The sequence below is a fragment of the Scophthalmus maximus genome, chromosome 1 (assembly GCF_022379125.1).
Source record: "Scophthalmus maximus strain ysfricsl-2021 chromosome 1, ASM2237912v1, whole genome shotgun sequence".
NCBI classification, from domain to species: domain Eukaryota; kingdom Metazoa; phylum Chordata; class Actinopteri; order Pleuronectiformes; family Scophthalmidae; genus Scophthalmus; species Scophthalmus maximus.
The window spans coordinates 23,715,779-23,729,152 of NC_061515.1; the positions used below are offsets into that span (position 1 = coordinate 23,715,779).

General features: G+C 44.3%; 1 protein-coding gene across 16 annotated transcripts in view; it reads left to right on the forward strand.

The window, feature by feature from the left end:
• The window catches only part of tns1a (tensin 1a), a 92,456-nt gene that overhangs the window by 46,442 nt on the left and 32,640 nt on the right, over positions 1–13,374 (forward strand). For 15 of the 16 annotated variants that reach the window (XM_047336492.1, XM_035627313.2, XM_035626899.2 and 12 more), the window contains 7 exons: positions 3,921–3,959; positions 5,653–5,694; positions 10,748–10,797; positions 11,959–12,130; positions 12,235–12,285; positions 12,442–12,564; positions 12,831–12,895. In XM_047336492.1, the coding sequence (XP_047192448.1) occupies positions 3,921–3,959; positions 5,653–5,694; positions 10,748–10,797; positions 11,959–12,130; positions 12,235–12,285; positions 12,442–12,564; positions 12,831–12,895 (542 nt within the window). Of the gene's footprint in view, positions 1–3,920; positions 3,960–5,652; positions 5,695–8,523; positions 8,800–10,747; positions 10,798–11,958; positions 12,131–12,234; positions 12,286–12,441; positions 12,565–12,830; positions 12,896–13,374 lie in introns of those variants that run through there. The other variant, XM_035627228.2, reaches the window with a different exon arrangement.

Consider the following 13,374-nt stretch of genomic DNA (forward strand, 5'->3'; position numbering starts at 1 on the left):
CTTTATTCCCCAGACTTTTCTCACCTTTGACAGAGTACAAAAAAAAATTATAACAATAACTGCGCTGGATCTTTTGAACAGACTCTGAGATGGCACAGACGGGAGTTGCACAAACAATAACTGACGGATGAATTTCAGATGTTGGTCTGGCCTGATGCGGAGGCGTGTGCATGTCTCTCAGAGACCCCTTTCACTTTTTTTATCCGTCTGAGCGGCTAAAAAAACCATGTGACGCTCTGTATTAGTCTGGCTCCCAGCTGCAGCCACCATATATGGATGAAGTCTGTTCTCGCCGTTGTTCTCTCTTTATTGAACATGATGTGATGTGGTGAGGATTTTTGCTTTAAACTGAGACGTGGTGTTTGAGGGCATGCAAGACTGTGTGACTAAGACTTGAATGGCTGATTTATCTGCACAAATATGTACTTTACTGGAATAAATTGTGAGTTATGTGACTGCTGCTGTGTTTGGCCAACAGTCTGGTTTCTCTGGATGTAAATATACAGTATTTACAATCATGACCCAAAGTCATCAATGCCCCTCTGACCTTTAGATCGATACCGGAGGAAGTCATGATTAGGACATTTGCAGGCGCGTGCTTGCAGTACAGTGCACCGAGCGGCACCTCCTGTCAGCTGTGAATAAAAGGCAGATGCTCTTGCTACAAGCCCCCGGGGGCCACTGGGACCGCCAGCGCTGATATATGAATGTCAGCCGCGGCCCCCGGGTGAGTGTAGGCGCAGTAAAGAGCGAGCGCGATCTGCCTCGCTTCTGGCCCCCGGTACTAGCAATTTCATGTACCGAAAAGCTCCGGTGAAGCAGCAGCAGTACTTTTGGTTTTTGCTATGTTGCTAAAGGGCACTTAAATTGGAGCAGCTGAGAGAGAGAAAAGTATTCATGAAAAACTTTTTTCCATGATGAAGATAAGACTAAATTAATACTGGCAAAACATGTGCCTGTATTTATTCATGATTTAATTTGATTTAAAAGTCCCTAAATAAAAAATGAAATGTGACATTTACGAAAACTACACCTAAACACTAAAATGGACATACAGTTAAATCAATACCTCCAAATGTCTACAGAAAATGAATATGATGGAAAAGATTTCCTGCAGAGCCATTTTATTGCATTAGAAACCGGCGACCGAGTGTACTTTTGTGCAAACAGCCATGTGCGCGCATGAATCCTTGTCCCTGTAAACTGCATTTTCTCTTCCCTGAATCAGTTTTTAACTGTGGCACCTGCAGCGGCAACTGTGGAACTCATTCACTCTCAGAATGACCTACACGCTGTATATGGTATATATGCACTTAACAAAGCTGGACTGGCATTTTGCTGAACACTATGCATAATTTTGTATTTTTTATTTTGAGCCTCATAAATTTCGTCTATTAAATGACCGTCGACATTTTATTTCCTGCCCACTGCCTCAAGGAGGATTTTTCACTTGGCACTTTACAATAACTTCTGACGACTATTTTATGATGCAGATCATATCGCAGGATCAATGTGCACATCGGGAGCAGCACGGTGCCACGGTCTGCACATACTAACACACGAAGGCACACGAAATCTGCGACACGCAAGGTTCTCTTGCAGTATCTCAGCACACCATCGCGCGCTACAGTAGATGGGATCTGCTCTGCTGTGATTGTTATCCGACTGCTGTATTCTGATACACTTGATGATGGCATCGCACAGTCAACGGGTCTTTTGTTTTCCCAGAGCAAACTAATTACGGCGGCTTCCTTCCCCTGCCCGGGTCTGTTGTCCGCTGATAGAGCGCGCCCTCATCCTCGCGGCTCGTAAACAGCCATCAGCCTCACAACAAACACGTTGGCGCACTCGCCCGCTGCATCATGCACTTTTTTTAACCGCGCGCACGTATGCTTGCATGTTAATGTGCACAAAGTAAATACAATCAAATGGAAGTCAGTTAGTTTGCCAGTGATTTTTTTTGGTGCAGAGGGCAACGCAGACTATTAGGAGCCACACTCGCTTGTCACGGATACTATGAGCACACTGTTTTGAGAACTAAATGGGCCTGTGATACCCTAACTGCTATTTAAAGATGCTACATGCTGCATCGCAGCATCAGGAAATCAATACCGCTCTAATTTTGAGGTGATATTATAATTAGGGGACAAGCGATACTGTTGCTGGGAGGCCTGGCAACAGGTACTGCGGCCCGGGGCTCTGCATTCCCTCATAGCACCAGTGTGCCACCCAGCTGCCTCTGTTGTGAAACTTTTGGGGAAAAAAGAAAAATGTTGTGGCCCAGGATGCTGTTTCACGAGACAAATGGAGCCGAGGCTTTCAGTGTCCCTCACATTTTAAGTATGCGGACTGCTCTGCTAAGAGACAGGTGAATGTTAAAATGTTCACTCAGTGGAGCGTATACCTTCCGCCAAGAGACAACAGTCCCCATGAATTGCGCCCCCCCCCCGTACCAAATTGCACACACTCATAGATATCAGTCCTGTTAAATCTCCCATGGATGTTTCGGGTTCAGTTTATTCACAAAAACGGTTTAAAATAAAAATAAAACTCACATATAGGACATATGATGATATTTGAAATGGGACACACTGATAAGCTATCTAGACCTTGAGAATAAGGGGCCCAAATACACAACAAAAAAGTATTTAAAATGACAACTGCATATATGTACAGTAACATTTTCCACCTACAAAACGCCTCAAACTAACCCTGAGGCGTTTTCGAAAAAAATGTCCAAAACATAACCTCCTTGGTGGATATGGTGATATATGCATCAAAGAACCGCTGGCAGTCCCAGTCGTGGTGCAGTGCTGGGTGGAAGCAAGAGCATTAAAAGTGCTACTTGCGGGATACTGTGTAATGTGCTGTGCTTTGACGTTGGGAAAGTGCAACTGACATTGTCTTTTATACCTCCTTTACAGACCAACAATAGACCTGGATGAAAACAATCATAAGTCGCAGGCCTAAAACAACGAAGAAGAACCGCCCGAACCGCCACAATTCCCATTATCAAGTCATCGCTTTTAGTTGGCGTGCCACGTTCAATGTGATTTTGTAGAAAAGGTCCAGCCAAGATCCTAAAATGATGGGAAAAAAATCAAGAATAGATGCAGTAACGTGATAAAGTTTTGCAGATGAGATTTTTTTTAAATCCGTCTCCATGGGGTCTTGCGCTTGCCTCTTCTGTTGCCTGTGTCGATGTTGCCGTCAGGTGAAAGTAAATTTCTGGCGCCTTATTCTCCATCACCTCAGACAAGAGTTCCAATCGGTCGGTTTCCGACGTGCCGTCTGCTCAGATTCACAGCGAGAACTTATGACTCTCTGACCGTGTGGAAAAAAGGGAAAAATATTGTGCCTTCATGAGTGTTTGTGTTCAAAGAGCGGGTCGCGTCACAGAGCAGTTCGGGACAGCGCCAGGTTTCCCCATGCCCCCTGCTGTGATAAATGAGGAGGCACTTTGTGCTGTGTCATGTCTTGCGAAATGAGGTCGAATGTTTTAACCCGTTTGTGAGCTGACACTGTGAACTGTTTAATTCAATGGTAAATAGTTTTTTTGACTTTTACAGGAAACCATTCTGTTGCGATGTGAAGTCAGTGCCAAAAGTGAATTTCTCTGGAAAGGCCATGACGTGTTTCCCACGCAGAGGAACAGTCAAATGAGCTCTTTTTTTAGGCTGTGGCTATTTCTGTGCCGCTAAGGGTGATTTGGGGAATATTCAGGCATTCAGGAGGAAAATGTCAGTCCCTTCCTCCCTTTTAAAACACAGCCCTACTGTATCATCAGATTTGAGGAGATGTCTCTAGTTTATGTCCCTCAGTCATGGTTGAATTCTACTTCTGTCCTGTCTCAGATGTGTGTTCAGTATAGGTAAGGATGCGTTCCTTCTGTCGTTTCATCTCTGTTTCTTCTTCACCAGGTCACCACATCATGTCAAACAACTACCAACTATGACGTGGTAAGTAAACCACGTGCATGTGTGCGTGCTTGTGTGGCGTGTGTGTGTGTGAGTTTGGACATAAAGGAATAATGCCACAAGCCTTTGCTGGAATTGTAGCGGAACCACATGCGCGCAAACACACACACACACGCACGCACACACACACACACACGCATACACACGGGGAGCACTGAGAGGTTGTTGATGGAGATCAAAGGTCAGAAGCTATAACCATAGGAGCATTCTCTGTTTCCTCAAAGGGAAATCCTGTCAGCAGAGCTCGAACAACACTGTCTGAGCATGTGATGTCAGCAGAGATGATGGTGCCGATGATGATGATTATGTTGTGTTATGGGGCACCAGTGTTGAAGAGGATAAAGGCCAAAAATGTGACTTTTCAAATGTAACATAATTCAGAAATTGAATCGTGCCCTCTTCTCAAACTTATTTACATCTCCTTGTGCACGGCACTTGCCTTACAACTATGACATAACATTCTGTTGACAGTGCACTATTTGATCATTCATAATTGAAGCAATAATGATCATCTATTGAATTTGTTCTTTCCAGTTAACAACAAAACAATTCAACCAAACTTTTTTGAAACTCAGAAAATGTTTCCGTTAGGAGTCACCCCTGTGGAATTTCCCTGTAAACAAAGTTTCTGTTTACATTAACTGTTACTCACTCCCATATGCTCAAAGTTAGCAAATGTGTTAAGGTATTTCTATCCCCTGCTGAAATGTTAAAATCCTGCAGTATTTACCTCCACATTGGTGGAAAAGCGAGCATATAAGGCATCTTTAATGTTTTTGTTTTCTGAGATGTCACCTTTGCCCCCCCCTACTCTCCATAGTAACAGCATATTCAAATGTGTCCTTTTGAAGTGTGAATTCAGTTCATACTCAAAACACTTCAGTGATACTGTCAGTTTGTCGGTCAGTCTGGACGTTCAGGATGCTATTTAGATGTGGATGGATCTGAGCTGCTGATAATTCCCCCCTTTCCTCCTGGAACTGCTCCTTCTTCACTTTAATGAGTTTGACGTGGGGGGGGGGGGTTCCATTCACGTCCATCAATGCAGCATAATCAGCAAAAAACAGCAGGAAAAGCAGTTTCTCCGGATTCCTATAGTCAGTATTTTCTGAAGACAAATAAAAAGCGGGTGCAGTCTGTCCTGTTCATTTTCTTTCTTTCTTTTTTTTCATTAACCACTGATGACATGCCCAAATTAGGAGCATTCCAAGCTACAGTAACTACTTTGCACTTATTTACTTTGGAAGGCTGGCCTTTTTAAAGGGCTGCTACAGCTTTGTTTAATGGTCCCCTCGGTTTTGTTTACAGAGCTCACGTCAGCCCGGGACGCTGTACTTAAACTCAGTTAAGAGATTTTCCTTAACACATGGATCACTGTCAGGCTACAGTGTGCATGTGTGTGTGCGGGCATGTGTGTGTGAGAGAAAGTGTGTATAGATCAGGGAGAGTGTGATTTCCTCAAGGTTAATAGAATGACTGTCTGGTGTGTCACCGGCGGCCAGACAGGGAGAAAGCGAGAGAGAAAGAGAGAGAGAGAGGCCTATAAAAGAAAAAAAAGTGTCTCCCTCTTCTCCCTCTGTCTCTTCCTCATCCTTCCATTCACCGTGTTGTCTCTTCCTCGCTGTGAGAGAAAACAATGAGTAACCCACTGACTCTCTCTCGCTTCTCTCTCCAGCCTCCCACTCCTCAGCTGCCATTAAAGCATGTAGATACACCGGTAAGTAACGCCTCTCCTCTCTCAGTGTTAACGCCAAGGAGACATGCTTTAAAACGCTGTTGTTGTTGTTGTTATTGCAACAAAACGCTGGAATAACAATCCATCTCCACGTACATTTGTGTAACATACGTTCTGCACAAGTTACTGGATTCCTGTAGAGTGCACATCAGAGATCAGATTATATTGAACTATTGGATTTGCACGATTTAACAATTTTTGAAAAAATCGATCCGCTGAGCGTCTAAACTCCGTAGCCAGCAGAGGAGACCGTTGACTGGTGGACGCCATTGGCACAGTCCCATTTATTTTCAGCATATCATCTTCAAACAATGGCAGTGATGTGTTGCCAGCTATTTTGACAAGCATGTGCAGCGGCGGCAACGGCACATCATACAAACTCGTATACATGAAGACTTGGTCCATTCGCTTGTCTTCATGCTTCCATACCATCCATGACCATTTTGCATCTTTCATATATGTGGGCGCTAATTTCTAAGAACACGTCACAAACAGAGCTCCAAATGGAGGCAAGATACTCGGGACAGACATTGTGCGCCTGCAAGTGGTAAATGTATATTTGCGGCCTTATAATTAAGGGAAAAGATAAATGCCACAGCTTACGGTATTTTAGACAAACTGTAGGTGTGCTTCCAACTCTCCGGCGACAGATTGGGGAAGGGCTTCGGCGTTTCGGTAAAACAGGGGCAGATTCATTCTCATGGTTTTGCAATGTTGGATGTCAACACACTTTTGACCACTAATTGCAACTCGTGCCTTTTCCTGTTTATCCACCATCATAATAAATAATAAGCATTTGACCAGTTGTCCGTGATCAACGGCTGACTGGCCGACGTTTAACACCGTCGACAGCGACTCGGCTGCCATTGTGAAAAAACGCCGTTTATGTTTATGTTTTTTTTATGAGAACAACACATTACAGGAAGTGTTTGCGATAGCTGTGTATGTCACCAGAATAATTATAGGCTTTCTTACCAATGAATTACTTGATAAATTCATTCATAAAAATTAAAGCTGTTGAGCTCTAAAACCCCAAACAAGGCTCACGGCTGTGCCTGCACACGGCACCGGGTGGCAGCACCATGCAAAACATGCGAGGTGACCAATCAGCTGCTCTGTGCTTTGAACCCCATTTGATTTTTAGATGACATGTTTTTTTTTCTAGAATCATTTGAAGGCATTTTGAATTGTTGTTAAATGCACCAATGTATTAATTCATTGACGACTACTCTAGTGGCAAATTAGACTCTGTACAACCAGGTGGGCTGCAGTAAACGAAATGAACCTGCTCTTTGCTCTGTGCCAGTCTGAAGAAATATTTGGTACATACCTTACAGAACGAGAAAAGCTGCCGTGCCACGTGTTTTTTGCCAAATCACTGTGCCAACAATCGCTGCCAGGGCCTGCCCCCCCCGAAACCGAGCATGCATGTTAAGCTTGACATTGCTAAACCACGAAGGATCACATGTCGAGGGGGGCAAAATTCCAAAAATATATGAGAGAGGAGAGACTGCTAATGCAAAAAGAAAACAGTTTATTCAAGCCAGCAGTCAGAAAGACAGAAATCTGTCCGCTTGTTCAAAGCGTCCCATCTCGTCTTTCTTTTCCCTTTCATGAAACCAGAACCACCAAGCAGTATGTTTTCAAAAGATAATAGCTGCACCTACGTCTTGCATCCCGTGGCTTTTTTTTTCCTTCTCGCTTCTCTCTTTTGTGAGTCAGGACAACGAGTCAGTGTGTGTGCGTCAGTCGTCACCTGGCTGTTAAATTTGCCGACGACTCAGAGTCAGATTCTAAACACGGATCGGTCTGTGGACACCATTTTACGTCGAGATTAATTCACATTCTGTCCATTCACACAGAGAGAGAGGATGACAAGATGAGTAGAGATTACAGACAATGAGAAGGAATGAGAATCCAAAAATTAGTTGCATCCTCATATCATGTTCATGTTCTTGTGGTCAGTGGTTGAATGGTCTTCAAAGGAAACCATTCATTTTCTTATCGTCACTTCTTCCTGGCATCCTCTGCATTCATACTTTAATCCAGGAATCACCATCATATGGGGTTTCCCAAACATGTAGGCATATAAGCGTGCGTGTGTGTTTGTGTGTGTGTGTGTGTGTGTGTGTGTGTGTGTGTGTGTGTGCATGATGTATGGACACACAGGGGAACTGCTGATGTAATGTTTATTTGGTTTGTCCATATATAGGATACATCCACGGCGGTTGAAAATCGAAACACCCCATTGTGACCATAATTGAGACTTATATGGGCTCACCTCGGTGCACTATGGGGATTTTTTATTTTTGTGGCTCAGGAGAGGATAGAAAACGACGTGATACATGCATGTCAGCTCCAGACGCTGTAAATCCAACCTAATGACAGAAAAAAAGAAAGTTTTATGACGCATGACAGCATATGAAGGAAAGACATTATCTAATTCCACAACAGTTGTAAATGGTTAAGTATTTCATTGGCTAAATATAATGATAGAACAGGAAAAAAAACATTTGTCTTCAGTCCACGTCTGATGCTTTGGTAACCTTTTGGTCTCAGTCACTAGATTGCTGAGGGTAATTACATGTGCAGCAGAGAACAACACGAACACTGTGCACTCACATAGAAGCCGTACGACACATATGGTTTGGGGGGAAAAAAAGGGAGCAGAGAGAAGAGGAATGGTGGAGTGGGTGGGGGGGGGGGAGTCAGAAATAATGAGAGATAATGACACAGAGGGAGGAGTAGCTCCGGAGAACACAGAGTGGGTGGGAGGAGAGAAAAGCAGGAGAAAGTCGGTTTGGGAAGGACGATGCATGGCATGGTGATACGTTACCTCATCGCTCATGGCGTTTGGAACGAATGGCAGCGTCTTTCCTCTCATCATGACACAGTGGGAGCTGCTCGTTGTCGCGCTCGGCCATGATGAAGGTCCCGGACTTTTTTAAACCTGAACTGGCAACATAGTGAGTTTTATTGAAACGGTAGTTAGTCTGCTGAAACATGCCTCTGGGCAGCTCCATCCAAGGGAGATTAGCAAACCTGCGTTCCGCCTGGAGGTGGAGCACTGGGCACCTGTGGAGCAAGGTAGGATGCGCCCACACAGGAAGTCCAAACGCCTTTTTGTAGGTAATTGGAATTTAAATAAGTAATCTCCTGCTGTAAATGCGGGAGTTTAAGTTGAAAACACTTTTTTTTGTGGCTTCTTTATCTGTATTTGTTAGAGGAAATGGTTGACATGATTCAATATATTTTCACATCTTCAACAAACCGAATGGATGCAAATAAATATAGATGAATAAATGGCGGAGATGGGAACAATCCCATGTTTTCATAGGTTGTGGATATTCAGGTCAATATATATCTCCATAGATGGTTGATTGTGAGGGATACAAATATTGTGCTTTGACAATATATAACAATATTAACTCTGGATTTAACCCCCTTGACTGTGGCTGACGTGTCATCAGTGGCTACTTTGTTTTCAGGTTGTTTTTTATCATTGAGCGCAGAGTTCCGTGATTGAAATATCTCAGTTGCCGCATCATCGTGTTGTCCTAAACATTAACTGTTTCTAATACCATCTCCGTGTCTTCAATATGAAATGAAGGTGGTATTGACTCCAGACCCATTCATTCCAACTGAGGATGAAAAACCAAAACCGGGTCACACACACATATATATGTTGTAACCCCTGGACACTCTCTTATATTTGTGAATCTATTTTTAAAAAAATATACCGCAATTGCATCATGCTCTGTCAGAAGGGTACTTTTAAATGGATAGTCCACTTTTACATGCGGCATTGATTTTCACGAGGCGCCTGTGCAGCCATGTTGCTACACGACAACAGATTGTTCCTGCGATGTAAAACGCACCGGCGTAACACCCCCGCGAAGCCCAATGCGAGCAGGCTGTTTGGTTTGGCAAAGGCCGGCGTCCGCGGCCTGGGCCTGGCATCTGGTTCCTGTCAAAATTCGCAGAGACTCCTGCTTCCCATTTTGGCTCTCGGGGGTGGGATTAGCTCCGTCTGTGAGAAGCCGCTCGGCAGCAAATGTGGAGAGCTTTGGGGCTGTGTGTTTAACCTTCCTTGCCATGATTAGAGACCCTTGTTGCCAGCATCTCTGTTAAACCACTTGACCAGTAAAGTGAACACTGTCTTTGATGATGTCTTTGTGGGAAGGAGTTTAAAAAAAAAAATGTCACAGAGGAGGCCTGTGAAGATGAATTCTGCCGTCGTTTTCTATCTTCTCGGATTGGCTTCGCCTTTCCGACGCTGACTCGTGCAGACACGTTCTCCCCATGGGCCCGCGAACAGTGAGAGGAAGAGCCAAGTCCGGCATCTATTATGCAGCCGTTCCTCGATAGTCTGCAGCACATTTAGGAGCAGTTTCCCTCTGCACTCCCGTCACAGTTAAAACAACCTGACTTCCCCTCGTTCCTCTGCAAATAACTGGATTCTGGACAGGATAATTAGAGTGTGTGCTGAGCTCAGGAGTCGGGATGAAACACACTGATGGGCTGTCTTTCTTTCTTTTTCCCTTCTTGCCCTCTACCCCCTTTTTTGTTCCCCTGCTTGTTTTCATCATCCCTTCTTCTTCTTCTTCTTCTTCTTCTTCTTCTTCTCTTTTTCTTTAATCCATTCTCCTCTCATTCTTCTTCTTCTTCTTCACCATCCTCTTTTTTATGCTTCTTTTAGTCATTTGTGCTTTCTCCATTTCCTTCTTCAAGTCACATTCTTAGCCTTCTTCTCCCCTTCTGCTGCTGCCTTTCTTTCTCCTTATTATTCTTCTAAACTTCTCCTCCTTCCCCTCCCCTTTGTTTCCTCTTGCTCTCCCTCTTCCTTCTCTTTCTAGAAAAATGTTTTTCAGTTTGCTCACTGTGATCCGACTTTCTCCTAATACATTATGCGGGGGTTGTAATTCAGTAACATCATCATCATCATTACCAGATGGAGGATTATGAATTATTTTCTCTCCCTTCCCTTCCCTGTGTTTATTATGTGTTTCTGAATGTGTACTTGTGTGCTCCCCAGGGATCCACGAGGTCCTGCAAGAGTGTGGAGATAAGGCGAAAGCAGTCCGGGTAAGATGCGGCATTATCGTACAGTCGTGTTGTATGCAGGTGCACACCAGAAAAATGCAGTTTATTCAGAATAGATTAAGATAATATAATGTTATCCTGCAGCAAAACCATCATGGCAGTTAAAGCAAGACTCATCTAGGGTGCTTCTTTGCTTCCTCAACATACTTTTTTGAATTTCTCAATGACTCATAGGATTACAAAATGATTGTTGGGACAAAAAAATTGTCTAGTTCTCATTCCACGCTCTCTGTTGTCTGTTATCTTTCAAGCATGGTTGTTTCTCATGCAGGGCTTTACCGTGAGCTCGCCAGCCAACCGCGCTGCTTGGCCAGCGAGAAAGATTGCATAACATCAACAGTCGGCGAAGGGATTTTAAACCTTTCCTTCTCCAAGAAATATAAAAGTGAGCTGCGGGAGTTTGCGTTTGATCAAGTGGATGTTTTGCGATGAACTCGATCGTTAGTACCCGGGAGGAGATCGGAGAGAGTTTCAGGCGTTTTCTCGCAGCAGCTGTAAAAGAAGAAAGATTCACAGCGGCTGGCGTGGAGGTGATCTGAAAGAATTGGAGGGACCAAAGCTGATGATCTGGGTTTTTTTTTTTTTTTTTTACATAGAATAACAAATCAAGAAGGCACAGTCGTATAACAATAAATTGGATGAGGCGAACTTCTGCACACATCTGCACCCTTCATTCCTGAGCCGAACTCTCATCAGACACTTTCTCTTTATTGGACAAATTACTGTTGGTGACGTGCACGGTTTCACTTTCCCCGTCCTATATAACGTCTCTCTTTCAGTTTGGGGTAATAACACTAGAACAAAGTCTTCAGACCACCTTTGAAACTATAAGTTGAAAAATGTCACTGTAGTTTGGGGACATTTCTGAGGGAGAGAGAGAGAGCAGGGGTTCACGTGCAGTGAATGGTCCATCCAACCTTTACCTGATGCTCAAAGTGTATGCCACTCAACCATTTAGCCTTCAGGTTGGTAATATAACAAACACCCTCTCGTAAGCACATGCTCGAAACGGGACCCTCGTATCCTGTTCAGAAAAAGCAGTGTAGGTGTTTGAACCTTAGCCGTGTGGTTGAGAGATGTTCCTTTTGTCAGTGAAACTACCGTACCGTTTGCTATACACCCTTCCCCCCTCTTCCTCTCCAGGGGTCAGAGTGTGGTTCAGGCCATGGAGGAGAGCTATGAGGTGGACCTGGTCTACATCACAGAGAGGATCATCTCTGTCTCCTTCCCGGCCGGTGCCGACGAGCACAGCTACACCACCAACCTCAAGGAGGTGGCGACCATGCTGCGCTCCAAACACGGCGAACACTATTTGGTGAGATGCGCCTTCCTCCGCGCATTTTGTCTTTGTCTTTGTGGAAATATCAGTGATGCTTTTTGTCTTACATGTTTTTGTATTTGTTCTCTCTATGATTCCAGATGCTCAACCTGAGCGATCGGAGGAATGACTTATCGCAGTTAAACCACAAGGTACACACACATACACACACACACACACACACACACACACACACACACACACACACACACACATGGACATGTCTGTCAGGTGACCTTCAAGTGGGAAACCAAAGAAGGTTAGAAAAATGAAACCTCCTGTTTGGCTGATCCTGATCCCCCCCCCAGGTTCTGGAGTTCGGCTGGCCAGACCACCACGCACCAGCACTGGACAAAATCTGCAGCATGTGCAAGGCCATCGACACGTGGCTCAATGGAGACCCGCACAACGTGGTTGTGCTACACAACAAGGTAAAGCAGCAACGCTCCAGAACGGGAGAGAAAAAAATCACAATGTTATGCTGTTAAATGTAAAACAAGATTATATTAAATCTTTATCTTGTCTGTTCCATGGCTGCTGATCTAAAAAAAAAAAGTATCATGATTAAACAATCCATTCCCTTTTTTTAAACATACAGCAACTTGAAACTGTCCAGGTGAAGCAGAAAAAGCAAAGTCGAATTCTGAATCATGCTACTGACAACGTTTTCTTTTCCTTCTGTTTTTCCCTGTGACAGGGAAACCGAGGTCGAACAGGGGTGGTGGTGGCCGCGTACATGCACTACAGCAACATATCCGCAAGGTACCAACCGCATCATGATAAGTAGACGCAGCTGAGGCACGGTGGAGATTTTCAGCCTGTTTTGGAAGAGTAGAATCTCCTCCTCCTCCTCCTCATCTCCGAGGTTCTGTGAGGACAGGAGCGCCAGTCCATCGCCCGCTAGGGCCTTGAGGTCTGGGACCTGAGCAGTCTCGAAAATCAAACACTGATGTGATTATTATGACAAAACACTAAGCCCTGGTCGGCTTATTTCTCTGGCTCTGTGAGGAGAAGCTCTCCAAACATGTTGTTACTCTTTAATGCAACCAGATGTTGACAGGTGGGAGGGCGCCAGGAGGATTTGAAGCGGCTTTGTAAATGGATAAGGCCGCGGGATATTTCTTGCATCTTAAAAAAAAATTGTTCAGGTTCCATCTTTTTGCAGAACACAACTCGCAGCCTGGTTTGAAAGTTTAAAGGGCAATGAGTCGTAACGACGCCCGTCTAAATATGTGTCTTGC